The 22,918-nt window shown below is 39.3% G+C and overlaps 1 protein-coding gene across 1 annotated transcript in view; it reads right to left on the bottom strand.

Annotated features, from left to right (window-relative positions):
* Nucleotides 1-22,918, bottom strand: part of APBB1IP (amyloid beta precursor protein binding family B member 1 interacting protein) — a 61,673-nt gene that overhangs the window by 32,042 nt on the left and 6,713 nt on the right. The window contains exons 2-7 of the mRNA XM_071560090.1: nt 14,718-14,789; nt 12,635-12,722; nt 10,570-10,859; nt 7,164-7,241; nt 5,080-5,239; nt 1,420-1,541 (exon numbers count right to left, since the gene is read on the bottom strand). Of these exons, the coding sequence (XP_071416191.1) occupies nt 1,420-1,541; nt 5,080-5,239; nt 7,164-7,241; nt 10,570-10,859; nt 12,635-12,722; nt 14,718-14,789 (810 nt within the window). The remainder of the gene's footprint in view (nt 1-1,419; nt 1,542-5,079; nt 5,240-7,163; nt 7,242-10,569; nt 10,860-12,634; nt 12,723-14,717; nt 14,790-22,918) is intronic.

Here is a 22,918-nt window from a genome sequence, read left to right on the forward strand (position 1 = left end):
CACACAGAATACAGTATCAGACCACTAGATTTCGGTTTTCCATTGGTTACACCACAATTCCCACATGTAGTTAGGTAGGTCATCATAGGCCCTACCCCTGCCCCCACTTGGCTCAGCATTTCCACTTGGTTTACCTTTCCAGGGACTCACTCCAGGTAATTTATTTTACTGTGTTTTATTATCTAGCATGAGCTCTGTGTCTGTGCAATACTGATTATTTCCTGCCACAAAGACAATTTGATGATATGACTGTCCTATTCTACCTGTCTCACAACATTTGAATTACTAAGCCTGAGAGATGGTTAGAATATATTACTGGCAAAATATTTCAACAGTATGATAGCTGCAACTATCCAGTTTCCTTAGACTGTTCATTTTAGAGCTTATCAGAAGAGGGACTAAAGCTCAATGACTGCAGACAGGTCCATATCCAGTCAAGCTGGCAGAACAGAGTTAAACTTGGCTTTGTTACTTCATATTAAAAATCAACATCAATCCACGCACACTGCAGGATAAGTTTTCTTTGCCTGATCACAGATACTTATGTCAATGAAGGAAACTTCCTCTCCAAAGGTTTTATTTGAAACATTGGCTCATTCTATAAAAAAACAACTTCCTAATGAGCAGCTAGCTGCCAAATTACATATTTTACTCTTTTTTTTTTCTTTTTTTTTTTTTTTGGCAATGCTTAAATTGCTTATTTTTCTCTTGCTGCTCTCAGGAACAAACCAGATGCTCAGTGAGCTAACAGACCAGTGACAAGGGAAAAAGATCTTGTGCCCCAGAATCCAACAACTGTACATTTGTATGTACGTAGTGTGTTTATAAATATGGTTTTGAACACAGAGCACCATAAGTAAATGATTTCTGTACACACCTTTGATGCAATTCAGTGTGCAGACCCTCTCTTTACATAGTTAGACTCAAGTTACTGTTCACCCAATGCTTCTCCCCAGTACCAATGAAATCCAGATAAATTCTCTGTAGTACTCAGCATACTATTTATGAAATTTCACATGCACCTGGCAACAATCGGACCTTCAAGGAAATGCTGATTTTCACCAGTAGAAACAGTGAAGAAGCTGTAATAGTGACAAAGGCCAGGTTTTTACAGTGGTGCCATCTCACCCCAGTCCTAGGAGCTGTGCCTAAGCAAGAGCTTGCACTGCAGGCAAACTACACGCTTCAGCTTTTACCACTATAGACAGGACTCTAAAATAGTATCAGAAAAAAAAATAGAGAACAATAATTTTCAAATTCCTGCATTCAACATTCTGGGTTTTTTTTTCCATTGAAAATACAACTCTTGCTTTCTCTAATACTGACCTGACAGAGCTGAAAGCAAATTGTTAAAGCAAAGGCAGCATGCAGACTAAATGACGTAAGTTTAGACTCTTACCAAATGCTGTGTTAGCTTACCTGGGGATTTTTAAATAAAGCATATTTTTCCTTTTTTTCCAAAAACAGAATCTTATTCTCAGTGTCTCGAGTCCAGTCTGATAACACTTTAACAACATTTTCATGGTCTTCAAAAAACCTTTCTGGAGAGACAAAAGAGGCAATGTAAGACATTCACTCTCTTCCCCCTCCTGAGGCTGCAGAAATTCCTGTGTAAGAATGTAATAATTTTCTGATGTTCACTCAGATCTGACAGTCCAGCACTCTTTTCCACTGCGAAGATGGGATCAAAACCACATGAAATCATGTCACACAGAAGGGCAAAGCAGTTACAGAAGATGTCTTTTATAGTTGCAGCATGCTCCTGGATTCCTCCTGCATCTCTGTGCTGTTGCTTGAAGACCACAAAGGATGGAAGCAGTGACCCATCAGGAGTAGATGGTTACACCCATGTCTTTCAATGGCTCTCTGTTGTTGTTCCCTTTTGGTTTTTTTTAAGGTTTGCAATATGATCAGGGAGGTATATATTCACTTTGGTGAATGAATTGAAACAAATATAAGAATTTGTTTCCTTGTCTTTTTACTTACTGGAACAAATTCGAAATTGCCTTTAGTTGGCAGGAAGAATTCTATGCACTGAAAATAAAATGTTTGGTTTCAAGCAACTGTATTTAAACACACGAATAGCAAAACAGAGCAAACAGGAAGACAGATTGAGAGCTGATGTGAAGATACACTGGTTCACCCAGCAACCCTGTAGTTAAAAACCTTACCAAGGATGTGGGAGACCCAGTGTCAGCTCTGTCCCTTCCTGATCTGCTCCCAACCCTGTTCCTCCACCCAAGAAAGCCACAGGGTATGCTGAGGTTAGATAACCCTAGTCTCTTCTTCTGCAGTTTCACTTATATCAAGTAACTGAAGAGTAAGATAAACCTCCTTTAAAAGGAAAAGGAATTGAGCATAATTTGACAGGTCACTTGGAAGGACCCAGCCCACACTCTTCTGCAAATTCACTAATGGCATAGGGAATTCACCCAGATCCAATTTTCAGCATGATTTTGGCAGTTCCCTGGAACAGCTGTACTCTCATTGCAGTGGTCTGATGATCACGTCTTCCAATGGCCTACATTGGCCTACTGTAAGAGGAGATAATGGACCATACATTTTTGTAGGCTTTCTTTAACACTTCTTGTTACTTTGGTCAAAGGTTCAGTATGACTCATCCAAACTAAATTTTGTGAATTAATTAAATTCATAGAATGGGATTAGCTTCAGGACCAGTTCACAAGTAAATGGAAACTTTTAACAACACAAACAACACAACACTTCATTTAGCCACTCTTACTTCTGCAATGCATTGGAAATAAAAAGAACTATATAAAACCCAGGTAATAGTTTGAAGAGTAAATAATACTTTATAGTCCAGGACAGCTGTAAAATAATTCTCAGATTGTAATACAAAGTTTTGTCACATATACTTTTGTTTGTTCCCTTCCTGTACCAGGATTTTCTTGTATAAAAGGTGTGATTTTACTATCCTTAGGAGATTCTTTTTAATGATTATTGTTACCAAAAAAAAAAAAAGAAGTCAAATCTGGGGGCCTATTTAAGGCAATAGTCTTTATTGTCAAATACATGCTGGTATGCACAGCCCAGTGTTATATCACTATCTCATTATTGAGATTATTTGTGATATTTAACATATAATTAATCTAAACCCATAGTTTCTTTTATTTGCAATGACAGTCTTTCAAAATAACAGTGTATATAACATACCCTGTCAAGGATCCTGTGATATAAAACTAGTCTGGACCTTCAGATCAGTATGAAATATTTGCTGCTCAGATTTGCTTCTTCAAGTGAACGCAATTTTATTCTCTTGAATACTAACATGGAAAGGAGGCAGAAAGATGAAGTGCAGAAAAACCTGTCTTCATGCTGATAGTAATAAAGCTATCTAGAGCAGCCTAGAAGTATACTGACAAGAATAAAGAATAGTTCACATAGTTTTGACTTTGCACAATATTAACCACATGTTGCTGTGCACTGGAAGCAGAAGAAAGAATATGTACCATTCCACTCATATTGAAATTCCCTTCTGCAAATCCGTTCCCAGCAGATTCGGACCTGGTAATAGATCTCTGTATCAGCACTTCATAGATTTTTCCTTTTTCCTGAACCAGCTATGGGTTTATTTCCTTTGGTACTTTTCTTCTGTCCTGGCTTTTAAAATAGTTTTTATTCATTATGAGAGTAATTCCTTACTACAGCAGTACTCTAACCCAAAGCACCCAGCATTATCTGGGACTAAAGTAACACAAGTAATTTTTACTTACAAAAAAAAATCTAACCATTAAACCCAGTGTCTGTAGATATAATCTCCCTGATACCTCCAGTTTTAATTGCATGATGGGAAATCGAAAATGTCTATACAGATTATGAAGAAACACAAGTTCATTCTTTTTAATGACTATGGAGATTCAGAAAACAGTTTGTTTTATGTGCTGTCATCTTAACACTCGGACATGTTTGTCCAAGTCATACTACACAAAAGGGGGGCAACTTTCTAAGACAGGAAAACCAAAATTATTCAGTGACTTTTAGGAGATTTCTAGGGTCAAATGACATTTCCAGTCTTTCCTTAGTTAAGATAAGCAGCTACAAAACAATGCAGCATCATTACCTTAATCAAGTAGCAAGAACAGCTTGGCTACAAATATCTGTGGCACTCTCAGAAGCAGGTGAGTGTCTCCTTTCTCATGACCAGTCAGGCTTTTTCCAGCTAACTTTAAATCTTTTTTTAGTTTAGCTGAATGATTACAGCTGGGGCTCTTTTAAGGGAAATACTGATATTTGACTCTAGTTTTTAGTTTTCACATCCCTGCTGGAAGACCATAAACTGAGAATGTTAAAGGCTGTTCGACCTTTTCCCATTTTGACCTAGAAAACCTGAAAAAAAGTTTGGCAATTTTCCTTTTTCTTTTGATGTCAATACCTTTGCAGTCAGGACAATAAAATGATTCTGAAATAATTCACAATTAGAGAATACTCTGATCTTAATCAAACCTCGACTTCTTTTTCAAACAAGACTCATTGTGTTGCACCAAACAATATGTAAGTTTTGCACAGCTGCTTCCTGGGGATCTGGAGGCCACGCCAGTTACTTCCTAAACTGTAACTTACCCTCAGAAGAGCTGAAGCCCTTTCAGAGAGTAATATTCTGTTCACTGCTATGCTTAACAAAATGACTATCACTAATGAAAAGTGTTAGAAATTACTGAAATGCTTCTTGTGGAGACTTTTTTAAAGACATTTGTTTGGTCAGTATGTAACAGCCTCCAGTACTGCATTCTCTCTTCAAAGAGTATTGTTTAGTACTGGTGTCTTTGGGTCTGCCATCACCTTGAAATTCACCTGATCCCTTCATTTTGTGTAAAATAAAATAATGGCAATGGTGATGGGCAAGGAGCATTCTGCAGTTCACAGCACAGCTGAATGGACTCACTTCTACAGCAAGAACAGCTCAATATATTCCTGCAGCATCCCTCAGCTTAAGTATCTGTGATGTTCCAGTTCCAGGGGACACACAAGCAAGAGAAATGTCATTGTACTTCCAAGATTACGAACAGCACAGTATGCACTATATCTATTTGCTATGTGCTATGTCACTAAACCACTCACCAATCTGCAGCTCTGGGTACATTTCATACAGACACCAGTCGACGTTGCAGTCGCAGTGGGTTTTCTCAAAGAGGTTGTCCAGAACATCCCGTGTCACCTGACGTTCATCCACCATCAGTGACTTTGTGCTGTTATCGTACATGTGCACCTTGATAACGAGCTGAGTACAGAGTCGCAGAAGAGTCAGTTAAATTCAGAAGCAAGAAAAAAGCTAGTCTGAATCTGCTAACCCAGATAAGAAAGATTAAGGCTGAAGGTTATTACTGATTCAAAGGCACCCTGTCTCTCAGCAAGCTGAGGGAATAAAACGGCTTGAACATTTCACATTATATTGCCACCAAAATAAAGACCTTTCCTCAAAAAAGAAAATTGAACCTTGTCCTATGCAAGACCAGGAAAGGTGAAATTGCTAGGGAGAAAAAGCAGTTTATCCTTTCTCTAAATCTACTATGAGCAATTAACTAAAATGCTTGATAGAGAAACCAAGTACAAAAGATCTGAACATCCTTAATGAAAGCTAGAAATGTGTGAAGTTTAGTTTTAAGTGAGAAAAAGAATGGAAGAATCTTGCCATGCCAACAGAGTAACCTGAAATTGGATTGTACTACGACAGGCAGTAGTCCAACAGCCATCAATAAGCAAACAGATGAGTTACTCATATTGACCAAATTAACCTAAGACACTTATTGTTTATTCATATGGTGAAGTATTTGTTAAACAAGAAACAGCGTGTACTTTTTTTAGGGGAACAACACAAGAAAATGCTGAAGTACATAAACATGTGATAAAAAACTGGAAATACGTTATAAGCAAAGTACTTAAAATGCTGCATTAGTATTGAAAACAGTAAAATAATTCACTACAGGGTCTGTACATGGAAACTGGAACCAAACTGGTAAGTTGGGAGGACTCTTCCATATACTCTTGTTTAAACATTTCCTTATTTTAAAATATATGCATAAGAAACTTTGGTTCTGTAGAGAAAATCTTTGTCAAAGGCCAGATAGAAGCAGAGTGATGACCTCCAAGAGCAAATCTACACTACCTCTGAAAAGCAAAAACAAATGTAACAAAAACCATGAACTTGCTTTGATTCCAGACTTTCTAATAATTCTCTAAAATAAGCAACCAGGCAGATTAGTGCATAGTGCGGATTACAGAGGAAAAGAAATGTTGTACATGCATAATCTAACATGTCTAGGGAAAAAAGGGTATTTTTGTCTGATTATAGCTGACTGTTCAGAATCATCAGCAGCTTCCATCTTCACAGAATCACAGAACAGCTGAGATAGGAAGGCACCTCTGCAGCTCATCCAGCCCAATCCTCTGGTCAAGCAGGGCCACCTAGAGCCTGTTGTCCAGGTCTCTATCCAGATGGCTCTTTAGTATTCCTGCAGGAATCATCTCAACCCTGAACAATCGCAAATTTATTGGAAGCTTCAATTTTCCTTGGAAGCCCTGCAGGCTCATCAGAGCCTGCACTTCCCATCTTTGGCACTTCCCATCTTCTGTTGAACAAGACTGAAAGGTCATGACTGTTTTTAATTCACATCCATTTTTCACATTTACTGAACACCTGCATCTTCTGTTGAATTCAGCTAGAACACTAGTTTAGGATGAGTAAGAATAATTACATAACACGCTGCAGTGCTGTGCAGACACTGGCTGGAAATTTTCTGATTTGGTGGTCTAAAAAAATTTCTGTTATTCTTGTATATTACTACACTGCTGTGAAAAGACTGAGCAAGAAGACCCTCATTAATTTAATAAGGATTAGCTAAATCCACATCCACTGTAGAACAAAAATTTAATACTTCTGGAACCAGCACAGCATAAGTAAGAAACATTTTAATGTACACTCGACTTTCTCTAAAGTCAGCATTAAAAAAAAAAAAAAGGCAGAGTTTTTCAAGTTGTCTTTAAAATAAGACCCTCAGGTAGATGGCAAGACAGCTACACAGAGTATCTTTACAGATAAAACATGAAAAAGTCTAGTCATTTCAGTAAACTTTATTACTAAGAATAGTGATAACAGATACTTAGCTGGTAGCTCTTATGGTAGCATTTACTATTTTAAGGCTCACCTTTTTAACTTTGGCTTCCTTCAGTTTCTCCAATGCAAGTTTAATCTTGTCAGCTTTAGCCTGTGCCTCTTGTTCTTCCTGAAAAGATATAAGATACTTGGCATATTTCTTGTTAAGTAATACCAGCAATTTATGTTTACTTGAAAGGAGTTGTTTCTAGTTATTTACATCCAGAACATACGGCTTGTCGTGGGAAACTTCATAGATACAGGGAATTCTCAGCTTTCCTTGAGCTAATATCTTCCAGCCAATGCTTTGACTTACAAGTCCAGTGCTTCCTTTTGTTGCCTGTCACACAGCTCTTACATGACCTGTTCCTTCCTGAAAACTGGACTCTTCTACATTTCTGTACATACAGATGATACAAAAGAGGAGGTGAAGAAAGACCTAGCCTGAATGAAAGGGCACGTGGAAGCAGCTGCTTGGAAGAAAACTCACTTCTCAATGGCTTTAAGAGAAGTAGAGTTTTTAGGATCTTACTGAACCAGTGTCCTAATGAGGAAATCATCTACTGCAGACATATTCTCTAGAAATGCTTCTACCACCTGTTCCCATTCTTCTCTGCTCTCTCCCCATGTCTGGAAAGAGATCAGACAATACCACTAGAGATTTAACTCACCACTGTTTCAGAGGAAGACTTTAACTGAGGGAGAAGTTAGTTTCAGCTGCATTTTTTCATATAGCATTCCAGTTGTGTTTAGCGAGTACATGCTCTTCTCTGAAGTTTTGCTTGACCCTCAGGTAACAAAAGATGCCAGCTAGCAGACAGCTAATAGCTCAGTACAACATTCATGGGAAATAACTGCAGTTAATTTCAGTGAGCTTTAGATCACAGCATCATAAAAACACTGTTTGGAAGAGAGGTCTGAAGGTCCAGAGTTTGTCTCCCTGCCCAAAGCAGGATGGTCACCAACACTAAATCAGCTCAGCCATGATTTTTCTTGGCAAAGTTTGGAAATCCTCGAAAGAAAGACAATCCGTGATTCCTCTGGGTCACCAGTGCTACACCACCATCTGAAATGGAAAAGGTTTTCCTAATGTCCTGTCTGAGACAACAAAACTACAACATGTAGCTGTTCCTAACATTATCATGGAAGAATTTGGCTCCACCAGTTTGTATCTACCCTTCAGCTATTTTTAGGATGTTCTTAGATCACTCCCCAGCCTCCTCTGTAGATTAAACAAGGCCAGCTCCCTCACCCTGTCCCTGCTGGCCCCTGACCACTCCATGCCCCTGGCCATCCCATTAGCCCTCTGCTAGACACTCTCCAGTATCTCCACATCTAGAGAGGAGTGCAGTATTCCAGGTGTGGGCCTGTCAGTGCCAAGAGAAGGGAGTAACAGGTCACTTAGTTTGCTGGCCATATTCCTCCCAACAGATGCCAGTCTTCTATTCAGAGATGACCTTGCACTCAAGGTTCTTATTTACTGTGGTATCCACCAGAACACCATCTCCTCTTCACTAGGGTTGCTGCTCAGCCTGTTGTCTCCTAAACTGTATAGCTATATGGGGTTATTATACCCCAGGTGCAGGGCCTTGTACCTTGCTGGGTTTCTGAGAGTTTTGTTGGCTTAGTCCATGTTTTCAAGGTTCCCTCACACTGAGTATCTGCCATTCATCTTGTCTATCAGTGCCCTTAACTAAACGCATCTTCAGTACATTCTGCGGGGGCAGTGGGGTTATGTCATCACTCAGGTGACAGATGAAAATGTTAAAGAATACAAACCTTGGTGTTGATCCCACTTGCCACCAGCCAGCAAACCATTGACTGCTCACCCTGGAGTCTGGCATTTTGGCCAGTCTCAGCCCACCTAACCAGCTACCCTTCCAGACCATACCTGTCAGCTTCTAAACTAGATTATTTAGAAGTTTGGCACTTCCTTGAAGATCACGAGTTTAAATCAAGACGCCGACATGTTTGTAGGACAACAGATAGAGCTTATCTTGATAGCATCTCTTCTATATCAATTAGACTAGTTAAATAAAAGACTTCAGCTTATGAAGCTGTCTAACTGCTGTTTTTGCAAATGTTGATATTCTTTTAAGACAGGAAGTTAACAATTATCTTTGACATGCAAAAAAATGGCGGAGTTCATCCCACATGTTAATGACTTTCAGTCTTCAAACAGCACTGAAAGGTCCTATGCATTAAATGAAGATTTATCCAATGAACCAGTTTTTTATAATCAGAAAGGTCCTCTTCCTACTCAATTTTCTGTTCCTTACGCTGAATGTCTGATGTATGATGGCAAACAGAGAGGCAGCAGTGATGTTGAGGTGATTCATATTCAGTCTGTGTGGACTTCTAAACAGTAATGAATTGACCACAGTTTTAAGCAAAACTGACTGGTACAGTTGTACATGGGCTGACAGAGCACTTTTCACATTCCCTAAAATATTTTCTAAATGCAAACATCTTGTCTCCATCATAATTATTGTACACAGAAATACTGAGATATTTTTAAATCTTTAAAGATTTCATGTTTTTTTGGGCTGCATCACTCTTCTCATGCTCCTACTCTCCTCACAGGGCTGTGACAGAGCAGAATTCTTACATTATCTACCTCTTCATAACTTCACATCACAGAAATTAACTTCTAAAGCTTCTACCAGAAATATCACACTTGACTTCAGTTGTTAAAAAAGCTCTGCAGTAACACAAACAGGGAGGAGGTTGTGATAACTCTGAAAACTTAGATACAGGTAAGCCAATTGTTTATGAATAGTTACCTGCTGATAACTTTGACACCTCTTAAGTAAAGAGCATTTGTACCCTATTGCATGTGATCTTCATTACTTCCTTTCAAAGACAAGACCAAGAAGAGCAGAGCAATTCTGTGTTAGGAGAGGTACTTCTTGTCCTCAGCATTGTATCTGGTCTCCTGGTTCACATAACTGAACAGCTTTTCCTGTTGTAAGAAATCACTTAGGCCAGGGATGGATCTGGGAAACATCCACAGAATTCTCCCGTAAGTACCAGTAGCACAGACTGCACTGAACAAGCAAAGTGACATCTTCATAAAGTGGAGGGATCTTTAGCCACATTTTGCACTGATGCCAAAGCCAAGTTCTCTATAAGAAGACATTAACTGACCAGTCCTTCTTAAAAATTCAGTGATAAGTTTTCTGCTAAAATAAACCATGTGCAATGTTTTATGCCTGTATTGGGCTATCAGAACAATGGTTAGAAAGGTGAAGGAATGGGCAACAGATGAAGGAACAGGCAGAAATTGCTGAGTCCACAGCCAACAAAAATCTCATTCTGCAGTTCATCATGTTTTATCATTGCAGAGCCTTCTCAAGACATATCTACCTGGGATATCCACAGGTTTTTTAATGCCAAATACCACTTGCAAAATTACAAGAACAAGTGAATGCTTAGAATAAGGTTCCATGCAGACTTACCTGGGTAAGTGGCTCTGGAGGAGGAGGCGGTGGTGGAGGTGGAAGGTCTAGATCAGGGTCTGGAGGTGGAGGGGGCAAGTCATTCCCAGACTCCCCAGTAATAGTAACATAGAGACTTGATTTAGAATAAATGTCACCATCCAAGCCTGTTGAAGGCTGAGCGACGGTACTTTGCTGGTTGTAAGAAGTTTTCTGGGCTTGTAAAGTTCTCTGTTCAACTTCATTTATGTCTGCGACAAGATCAGCCATTAAAGCATCCAGGTCTTTGTCCTCTAGGGCATTTAAGGATTCTGAAAAGAAGAACAGAGAATGTGTCAGAGTGAGTGCAATGCAAAACAGTGTTGCCTGTTCAGTGGAGATTAAGTTGCAGAAGGCACAGGTTATGGGAAGGGAAACAACATTTTACATGGGTTCAGGAACCAAATGTGCTTTCGGAATATCCATTAATCTGGTCATACTGAAGTTCAGAATACAAGGAACTCTGTGAATATAAACTAAACCAGACAGGAAGCTTCAGTTTCAGTGATACAGTCTCAGGCCCTTTTGATGTTACAAACATGGTCCTGATTCAGCAAGGTTACTGGGTACATGTTTAGTGATACAGATGCAAAAAATTCCATTAGCTCCCATTAGGCTACTCACTTAAGTGCACACGTAAATACTTAGCAAATTTTGGTATAGCACACAACAAACTGTAATTGAGGCCCAGTTCAAGAATATCTCCACATATTACTACTATTTCACAACTCTAAAATTAGCATGAAGCAGAATCAAAAAGCTCTAAGACACAAGAAATTCCATGGTATCATTTGTAGCACATCAGTAATTGTGAGGCCAACATGTGTGACATACCATGTGGGTGGTATGTCACTCATAGGGTTTGGTGATCCTTTATACAAATAACAAACAAGACCAGCTGTTTTAAAAACATCTTATAAACCAGACAGAAAAAGTTACAGTATTTCTTTCTGTTTTCTACTCTGACAGAGTACAAGATAAAATCCTGTACTGGAACTTACTACGTCATTTCTTTTGTGGTTGTTTGAACTAGCAATGGTATAAGAGATACTGTGGAATAAAATCCTTCTAAGGATGATTTAGCTTTCTAGAAGAGAAGAGTTTTTTAAGATCAAACAGATTCAGTGGTTAAATTTCTTTAAAGAGTGTAGTTAAAAAAATAAGTATATCACACATTAGGAAAACTTTTAAGTGAGATTTTGGAAAGGGATGAAGAACACTGAACTAGATACTCAAAACACTAATATACTTCAATAAAGAAGAGAACACTCATCAGACTAAGTGTGAATATGTCATTAGACCATCTCAGTTTACTCTGTTTTACATGTTAATACAGTATTTACTAAGTTTTCCTCTTCAGTGGAAAAGATGTCTTATGATCCTCTGTATTTACATAGCTCTACCCACTCTGCTGGGAGTCACTAGGAAGCCTAACTGATCCTGGGACAAAACCACTGGTTAACACCAACTCAGGCAAATGCAATCAACCAGCCTTCAGTTAAAAAAGAAGGGAAAAAAATCAAAACGGCACATACAAAATTATAGGTTCTTTTTTTGAACTCAGATAAATCCCCTCATTTGGTTTGTCTTACAGCATCAACACGCAGCTGTCCATGCAAAAGTAGCAGCACAAACGAAAATGAAGGTAAGCAATGTAAAGTGGAGCAGTTGGAAGCTGATACTTCCACTGAGCTCTGACATCACACTGAGGAACTTTGTCTTCTATCAAGTTAAACCTTTACATTAAAAAGGCTGCATACTAAGAAGTTATTTGGGATACTTATCAGTTTCGTTTTCCTTTAAACCCAGACATTTTTAACAGTCTGATTCCTATTTAGACTGACTAATGCCCCCAAAAAATGACTCCTTTGAAGTATCCTAAATTGAGACACACAAATATACCCCCCTGTCCAGCAAAATAGGATTCTTTTGACTGGTTTGGGATTTTTTTTTTATCAACAGTATGTAAAGATTTTCTTCTCATTTGTTGCTGTGAGGTATTTTAAGTAAACATAAAAGGCATGAAACTGTCCATTCAGGTACTTACCATTTAAATCTTTAAAACCAACTGTAAAGCTAAATTCATTGTTGGATACTTTGGGGGATGGAGGTGGTACAGTCTCCACTCCTAAACTCTGATAAAGTAGAAGAAAAAAACATTACTACTACAGATATTAACACTTTTAAATCAATTACCCTAATTTATTTAATGAAATCAATTCTTCTTTAAGGAACCAAATGACACACAGTGGTTTCTGGGGTTATGTCCAAACCAGTAAACTAAATAGAGCCAAGAAAAGGGTTCAAGCACTGTCTCAGAGTCATGTCAAGGGTTTTGCATGCTTTTCAATCAAATGTTGATCCATGACAACAGCAACTCTTGTCAGGCAACACTTGGGCTTGGTGTGGGGAACAGCAAAGAATGGGAATGGTTCTAACCCAGAGAGTGGACTGATTTTTAGCTTTATTTAGCTGTTTGAAGGAGGGTGTGGAAAGAGTTTAGTTATATACATGTTCGAGCTACAGTGCCATTTTCTCTCCACAGTGTTTTATCTACTAATATATATATAACCCAGCTGTTGCTTTCTCCTGCTGTTTTAAAAAAAAATCCAAATCAAATACAACAAATGAAAAAACATGCTGTTACAATGTAAATTGTATATGTGCACAGTTAAACAGAGAATTCCTAGTCCGTGGCAGAAAAGCCCTTATCTGAATTTGCGTTTCTTTTTCAGCCTTGTTATGCAAGGTAAAGGTATCTCTGTGTGCTTCTATCATTTACATATAGTTTAGGAAGAGAGAGACTGGTGAAAAAGTGTGAAAAACTATCTACAGGCTTGTTTTGGAAGTTAAAGTCTAAAGGAATTAATAGATCCAAGGCTGTTAAACTGGAAGCCTTCAGGCTTTCAGACATGCCTGTCTCCTTCTCCCATACAATGTTGATGTAAGTGCTGATGCCAGAACTTTGGAGAGAAGGCGTCAGTCTCCATCTTAGGAAGACTCCATCCCACCAGGTAGTGCACCAGTGAGCACAGACAAGAAGCTCTCTCTGTCCACATCACCTGCACTCGTAATGGTGCTGTCCCAGGCTGAGGAGGTAAAATTTATCATAAGCAGTCTTTTGTTAATTTTCAAGGCATAATAGTAACACAAAATTACAATAACCCCCTCCTCTTTTTATCTATAAAAATATATAGATATAAAATATGCACTGTTATAAAGAGCCCTTCAAGGGACAAAGTTTTGTGATTTGATAGCTAAGAACATCATGTGAAATCTCGGCTTTCACACAGTTTAAACACAATTTCTATCCTGAGGCTCAGAATCATTGGGATTTGATTTGTCAAGCAATGGGATTCACCAAGGAGAAACACTCCCTCATAACAGAGGCTGTAAACAAATTCACGCAGACACAACTTCTGTGGTTTTGAGCATGCATTTATTAAAATACAACAATATTATTGTTGTTGTAGGTTTTTTCCGTAGGAATAAAAATTGTCTTTCCATTAGGTTTTGCAGGAAGTATTTCATGACTAGAGCTTTAGAAAAAGGCTCATACTCTTTTATACTTTCCTCTCAAAAGCATATTCTACACTTGCATCATCTCTGTAATTTCTTGAACTCTGCCATACCTGTAACTTAGTATTTTACCATATATAAAAATTACTTTTATGCACATATTCAAAATGTTGCTTTCATTTCTGAAGTTCATATTTGACACTCAGGCTGCATCCCATTTACCCATGCATGCAAAGCATTCATACTTGAAAATTCAGGCACTCATACTTGAAAATTCAAACTCAGACTCTTCCTGTTCTGACAGAATCTTTCAATTTCTTTGGACCAAGTCCAGAGGAATTTAAATTGGTGACTAGGGGTTTTTTTGAGAAAACATCTTTCATAAGTAGTTAGCTCTCTTTAACAACCCACCCTTTACTGATACTACCTTATTCTTCATGTCACTTGCTTTAACTGTCAAGCAAAGAAATCTAGTTGAAGGTTGTTCAAAATAATATATTTTTATTTATTTAGAGTGGAAGTATATGAAAAATACACAAAAAATTACTTATTTTCTCCAACACATACTAGCTATTTTATTAATTTTGATGAAAAAAAAAAGAATTATTTACCTGGGTCAGCAGGTCCATCTCCCCAAGTAAATTGCTGAACATTTCATCTATATCATCACAGGTTTGCTCCATCTGAAAGAAAAAATTCATGGGCAAAGAGTCATCAAAATTTCATTTTCAAAGCCTGCAATGATCAAAACCAGAAGACATGCAGCGTTCTTTTATATTGTGTTCACAATTAACTCAAAACCAATTGTTCATGACTTGCAAAAACCTCCACCTGTAGTTTAGAAGTAACTACTAACAGCTCCAAATCTCAATATGCTTAAACACACACTTGGGATCTACACTCTTTAGAAGTTCCAACAACTTCCTTCTATTATTTACATTTCACAGGAAGTCACTCACTAATAATCCAAGATTGTACCTTAAACATTATAGAACTGTAGCCTGGGAGAAATGGAGAGGGAAACAAAGTTTGAGGTTGAGAAATTCCCAAACATTTCATCTTGAAAGTGTTCTTTTTTTGGCTTAGACAGCTAATACTACAGGAGTCTACTAGGTGTTATCTACTGCAGAAACTGGTTATGATTAGGTACATTATCAACATTTTGGCTCAATATTTCTTTTTTTTCCAAATATCAGTCTTTCCTAACCTCAACACTTCTGAGGGAGAGCTCTGAAACCAGGGAAATGGGTACATGCTGCATAACAGTAAATGGTGGTACTTGTTGCAAGAGGGCAGTGTGAGGACAGAATTGCACACTGCAATAATCCTCTTCCTCATTAACTTGTTCCTTTGCAAGGAAAGAAGCATTGTAAAGAGGGTGTCTGGTATGGAACACTACCAGAGACAAGAACTAGAAATGTTTTTTTTAAGATGCGCAAGCTGCAAGGGACTGAGAACTGTGGTATTGATCGCATAAAATTAGGACCAAACTTTAAACATCTAAGTAGTCCTATTGGTTCACTGTATTTGTGTGCACCTGTATTGGGTTTATGTGGCAAGGTTTTGGCAGGAGTGGGGGGCTGCAGGGGTGGCTTCTCTGAGAAGATACCAGGACCTCCTCCCGTGTCAGTGAGGAACAGTAGCACAAGTTGGCTCCGCAAGGGACTTGGTGCTGGCCAAAGAGAAGTTCACGGGCAATGCTGGCGGCATCTCTGTGACAACATATTTAAGAAAGGGCAAAGAATGCTGCACAGCAGCTGCAACAGAGCAGTGAGAAAATGTGAGAGAAACAGCCCTCCAGACAACAAGGTCAGTGTAGAAGGAGGGAGATGTTCCAGGTGCTGGAGAAGAGAGTTCCCCAAAACCTACACTGAAGCCCATGCCAAAACCCATGCTGAAGCCCACGCCAAAGACCGCGCTGTTGCCCTGCAGCCCACAGTAGGAGCAGATATTCATACTGCAGTCTGTGAAGGACCCGCCGCCAGAGCAGATGGACATCTCCTGAATGAAGCTGCAGGCTACAGTGTGTCCACACTGGAGCAGGCTCCTGGTGGGAACTTCAGCCTATGGAGAAGATCTCACACAGTGCAGGTTTTCTGGCAGGACCTGTGACCCCATGGGGGAGCCACACTGGAGTAGTCTGTTCCTGTAAGACTATACTTTATGGCAAGGATCCAAGTTGGAGCTGTTCCTGAAGAATTGCAGCCTGTGGGAAGGTCCCATGTTAGAGAAGTTCATGAAGACTGTCTCCCATGGAGGACCCCCATGCCAGGACAGGGAAACAGTTTAAGAAGGAGCAGCAGAGACAAAGTGTTAGGAACTGACAGGAATCCCCATTCCCCTTTGGCACTTGAGTGGGAAGAGGTAGAAGAGTTAGGAGTGAAGCTGAGCCTGGAAAGAAGGGAAGGGTGGGGTGAAGATCTTTTTAGTTTTCTTCTTATTTCTCGTTATCTTACCATCTTATTAATTGGCAATATATTAAATTCATTTCCCTATGTTGAGCCTGTTCTACTCAATGGTAACTGACAAGTGATCTCCCTATCCTTGTCGCAACCCATGAGCTTCTCCATTGTGTTTCCTCTCCGTGTTCTACTGAGGAGGAAAAGTGATAGAGCAGCTTGGTAAGCATCTGATAGCCAGCCAAAGTCAACAGGCTGCAGCACCTTACAGGATAGAACCAACCTGATGCAAGAAAGCAATCAACTGAGGACAGGAACAACTCTAATGACTGTAAACACTGGCAAGAAAAGATGACCAGCAAGTATCCTGTTCTTCAATTTTAATGCTTTTCCTTTAATACAGCATCTTCAGCCACATAACTATTCCGTAAGTTAACTTATAAGGGCAACTGAACCACTAAAGTCAGTATCTGATGTTTGAGAACCATTTAGTAGCCTATCTGTAACATTATAGTTAATATTGGAGCAATTGGAGATGCTCTACTTCCTTTGGACTTGGACTTTCTGCCATCTACATAAGACTGGCCTAATTTCCACTTGTTCTCTTAGCACCTGTGTCATCCCTGGCACCAGAACTCATTAAGCACAGGCATGTGCAGCTTTCATCAGTCAGGCTCAGGGTATCATCTCACACCTTTAGACGTTTTTGTAGCCAGCATAACTAAACAAGGCACAGGCAACTTCGAATTGAACTTTCAACTTTCACATTTCTCTCAGATTCCAGAAATCAAAGATATAGGAACCCGACAATATTAATAACATTTCAATAAGATGAGGTTGGCAGGGCTGCGGGTAACCCTATCCCAACAGTGGAGATGGCAGAGCTATGCCCATGGAACAGGGAACACACATCACATGGGACTGATCAAACGGAGAGTTGAAGTCATCTAATTGCTTAATTTCCAGATGACAAATCCACATTGGATGCCTCCCTCTCTCTGTCTGTATCACACTTACCATACAGAGCTTTGTATATAGAATTCTGTTTCTGTAGACTCAGCAGTATGCTGGGTGGCATATGATAACTGAATCTTAATGAATTTATTTGAATCAACAGCTGTGTAGCTTCCTACACACCTGGCACTTGGAGAATCAATTTTCATAGAAAGGATGGATTAAATGGCACTTATTTGATCAGGGAGAGCGAAAATACACTTGTTATGTGACAAAAAATGGAGCTGCAGCTCACATAGAGAAGTATCTCATCAGTGTTTAAATAATACTGAATAATTTTGTTTTCCTGTTTTCTGATTTAGGAGATCAAAAATATATTCTACGGTAATCTTATCAGTTCTAATGATTTGTATGTTTTTGTGGGGGTTTTTTAAGCACTAGCTAGATCAACTTTCAGGAAAAGGTCTTCATAGATGTTCTTTTGACAAACTGAACTCCTTCTCTGCTATACTTTTTCAGAATAGAAATACAAAAATTACCCAAAAAAATTACCAGAGTGGCAACTAGTTGTGACCTCTTATCAAGAGGAGAAGTAAGGATTGTCTAAAAAGGAAAAATACCAAACCTAAGAACACTCCTCAGTAGTTAACAAAAACCCCCTCAAAATACCAAAAAGGCAAGAGAACTGAGTATCAGACTATACAAGACTTTCACCAAATTACAGGATTTGTACAAGGTTCCAGTAAATTTAGAACCTTCTTCTTTCCAATTATTTGATTTTCTGAATCTTTAGACACACATTTGATGTATAAGAAAAATGTAAAATCAATGTGCAAATAATTCTCTAAGAATTTTCACTGTAAACTGGAGGCAAGTTAGTCACTAATGACTTTTCCTAACTGATGTCTTCTCAAGGACATTTAGTGCTTGGGGGTTTTTCAACCTTAAGCATATGGGAAAAGGGAGAAAGCATGAACATATATTTTGAAAGGAATTATGTCAGTGTCCCTTTCAAGTGTCATTTTCAATGAACAGGCATCTAACATCACCCAACTTGTCTCTACTGGTGTCTTTATCTTCTCTGGAATTTTTACTGATTGGGTTTAGGAAGACAAAATTACTATAATAATCAACAAATACCCAGGAAATGCACTATTACTAACAAAAAAGGGGAAGAGATTTACTGAAGTGCCCAGAAGAATATTGAGTTTCATACTCAGTCATGCAATATGCTGAGTTGAGTTGCAAGGGACCCACAAGGATCATCAAGTCCAACTCTTAGCCCTGCACAGGACCATCCCCAAGAGTCACACCATGTGCTTGAGAGTATCATCCAAACGCTCCTTGAACTCTGTCAGGCTTGGTGCTGTGACCAGTTCCCAGGGGAGTCTGTTCCAGTGCCCAACCACCCTCTGGGTGAAGAACCTGTTTCTAATATCCAACCCAAACCTCTGACACAACTTAACTTCAGGCCATTACCTCAGGTCCTGTCACTGTTCACCACAGAAAAGAGCTCAGTGCCTGCCCCTCCTCTTCCTCTCACAAGGAGTTGTGCCTGCAGTGAGGTCTCCCCTCAGTCTCCTCTTCTCCAGGCTGAACACACCAAGTGCCCTGAGCCGCTCCTCACATGGCTTCACCTCAAGGCCCTTCACCATCTTCTCAGCACTCCTTTGGATGCTCTGAGCTTAATATCTTTCTTGTATTGTGGTGACCAACACTGGACACAATATTCAGCCCTCCTCACAGTAACTTTTCTGTCATGTTTTTCTCTATTTAGTACTAATATTAGGAACTCTGAAAATCACTATCTACTACAACAGACTGAAGAGGAAAAAAATCCAGAACAGTACTTTTACAGTAAGTTTTCCAGATTATACCTAAGATTTTGTGCAGAATAAAAATCAGAATTGAAATAAAATGAGGAAATCAAGGTTGTCACGAATAAATATGCTAAGGAGGGCCTTGTGGGAAGGCACATATGTTAAACCTAACATACTTTTAAAGAGATTGATTTTCAAACTGATATCTCTCTGAAATAACACCAACCATACAGTTAAAGGTATTCCTTGTCTTTTATTTCCCATTCTCCAATCTCCACCAAGGTCTCAAAAATTTTTTTTTATCATTTATTTTTCTTAATACTCTCACCTTTCTCATACTGTGTATCTACTAAGAGGTTGGGACATTTTCTCTCTTCAGCTTGCTATTCTAACCACCAAGTCTCACTATTTAGTTTATAGAATCATAGAATCATAGAATCAATTGGGTTGGAAAAGACCTCTGAGATCATCAAGTCCAACCCTTGGTCCAACTCCAGTCCCTTTACCAGATCATGGAACTCAGTGCCACATCCAATCTCAGTTTAAAAACCTCCAGGGATGGAGAATCCACCACCTCTCTGGGCAGGTCATTCCAACGCCTGATTATTCTCTCTGAATTTTTTTCTGATCTCCAACTTAAATTTCCCCTGGCAGAGCTTGAGCCCGTTCCCCCTTGTCCTATTGCTGAGTGCCTGGGAGAAGAGACCAACCCCCACCTGGCTAGAACTTCCCTTCAGGTAGTTCTAGACAGTGATGAGGTCACCCCTGAGCCTCCTCTTCTCCAGGCTAAACAACCCCAGCTCTCTCAGCCTCTCCCCATAGGACTTGTGCTCCAGTCCCTTCACCAGCCTTGTTGCTCTTCTCTGGACTCGCTCCAACACCTCAGTATCTTTCCTGAACACAATACTCAAGGTGTGGCCTCACCAAGGCAGAGTACAGGGGAAGGATCACTTCCCTGGTCCTGCTGGCCACGGTATTTTTGATCCAGGACAGGATCCCACTGGCCTTCTTGGCCACCTGGGCACACTGTTGGCTCATGTTGAGCTTCCTGTCAATTTATTAAACCCCCAAAAGTCAATACATAAGTATTGACTCATTGTATTTTGACTCATCAGTTCACCCCATCACTTACCAGAAGTCCTTCAGACTGGATAAATCTATTAATTTTTACCTTCTCAATTTCAGACTTAGCAACCTCCTTACTAATAAAAAGAATTAATATATAAATTAAGAGACATGAATAGCAGAACTTTTGTATTTTGCTGTACTGTTTGTACTTCCATCATCTTTGTAATTCAGCTTATCAAAGAATATGGTTTCTGTGTATTTGCTCCTACTTCTCCTTAACTGTTAGTGTCTTGTCTTTTTTCTGTCACCCGTTTTGTTGCAATTCTCTGCAAGACCTACTTGCACCCACCCACTCAGGTGCACCAACCATTTGCTTTCCCCAAAACCAGCCCTCTTGCCCTGGATGACAGTGCAAAACTCCAGTGCACTCTATTTCAAAATCAGACACCAGAACCCCACAAATCTTCCCTGTCCTAAATATCTACTCCCTATATATGCTTATTTTGAAATTGAGATGTAAATTTCTACATTTTTGAGCTATGGACTAGGAAGTTGCAGTCAAGTTCTTGCACTTCTAACACCACAGAAATGTAGCAGACACACAGAAAGTTAACTCACAGAGATGGATGGGAAACTATACTTGTTCTGACTTGTGCTTGCAAGGAGCAATGTACTTTACTGACAGTAAAAACTGTCTTTCCATGGGGATGGTCCAGTATTCAAAGGCACCAAAGAAAAACACTGAGAAATTCCTTGCTCAGATACAAGAATGGAGAAGCACTCCTTGCACTCAGTGTCAAGCTGCACAATCCTACCTGGGTTAACCAGAACCTCATCTGTTATTTAGTGTCATGCACTGACAGGTGGAGCAGGAATGGCATTTTCAGGTCTATAATACGCACTCTGTAATTATAATCAGGATGTGACTTCTGCATGGTTACATACATTTTGATTAGTTAAAATATCAGAGGGAATAATAAAAATAACTTTATAAGAATGAAGAAATTTTTATGATCTGCACACTTACATAACACAATGGCACTATGTCTGAAAAAAATACATAGGAAATTGAATTGTTTGATAGACTCTAACACTTGACAGGAAACTAACAGAATAGGGAATAAAACAACAGCACAAAATTCACCCTACTTGAAAAAAAAGGAACTATTTAAAAATATAATGAAATCTGACAAAGTGATCATATGTATACACAATCCTCCCCCAGACATGGTACGATATAAGCCAAGTTTGAACTGTTAGTATCTGGTAGCTCTGAGAAATACTGAAAGCTCGTCCCTTTCACCGGAAGAGCCATCTAAGTCACATGGTGAAAGGCTTCTGCCCTTGAAGTTAGAAAACAAGCTCAAAGCCTGTGTGAAATACTTCACAGGAAACGCCAACAGTTCTGCACACAAGATTATCATCTTTGCAACTCGGTCTCGCTTGAGCAGACGCAGTTCAACCAACCTAAGGGCTACAAACAAAAATGGGAATGAGGAATGGCCTGTTGTCAGTGCATAAAGACTTACGACAGATTCATGCTATGAACAGTATCAGGAACCAGTCCACTTAGTGATGTGGGGAACGGTGACACACTCATTAAATTCATATGCAAATAGTAAAGATAAAAATACAGGAAGTATGTTTTGACAAGTCACACAGGAAGACCAAAAGCACACCTCAGCTCCTAGACCCTGCACTACAGTGTGTGTCAGAGTACCAAGTCCATCAAAATGAACACTAGATGTTTGACTATTCAGGTGACAACAGCACTGCAACTTCATGTTATTACTTAATTCTTAAATACTTTCTGGAGTGGAATGAAGAAATCTTTCACTAGAGCCCCATCAGTAGCCCAGTGATTAAGTTGCTCAGATCAGAGATTCACCCTTACATATTACACATGATGCAAAGTAGAACATTCCATATCAAATACAGAGAAAAAGAAGAAAATTAGAGAAGCATGATGAAAGTGGCAGAAGTCCCACCACAGAGAACGAAGCTGGAGAGTAACTGTCACAAGAAACAGATATGAAACTAGAGTATAAAAAATTGCATCAGAACCTAGAGGAAAATTACTGAGGCATCATTTCATCCTTATAAGAAAAAATCAATGGGATAGTAAATGAAAGTATACACAACTGTTCCTGGGCAACATGCACAGGGTAACTGTGAAACTCATCACAACTGGTGAATAAGAAAACTGGTTTTCGCTACAAGCCAGAAGTGTTACTGCTGCAGAGAGCTTCAGGCAAGGATGATGAACCTCATGTTTCAAGACCTAAAATAAAGGCTCCACCAATTTGGAAAAGCTTTTATGATAAGACAGGTTATGCCATACCTTCCAGCACAAGATTTCTTGTACCTCCTTCTGAAGTATGTGATATTTGCCACTGCTGCAGACAACTTCATGGCCAAATTGACTGCAGGTCTGAAATAGATCTAACTAGGTTTCCTACAATGGGAGGGAGGGAGAGGGAAGGAGAGGAAGGAAAGACAAAGATGGATGGCAGTATGGACACTGAGCTCATGAACCACCAGCTCATCCAAGCTCATTCATATTGTGTTGAT

The sequence above is a fragment of the Pithys albifrons genome, chromosome 7 (genome assembly GCF_047495875.1).
Source record: "Pithys albifrons albifrons isolate INPA30051 chromosome 7, PitAlb_v1, whole genome shotgun sequence".
Lineage (NCBI taxonomy): Eukaryota > Metazoa > Chordata > Aves > Passeriformes > Thamnophilidae > Pithys > Pithys albifrons.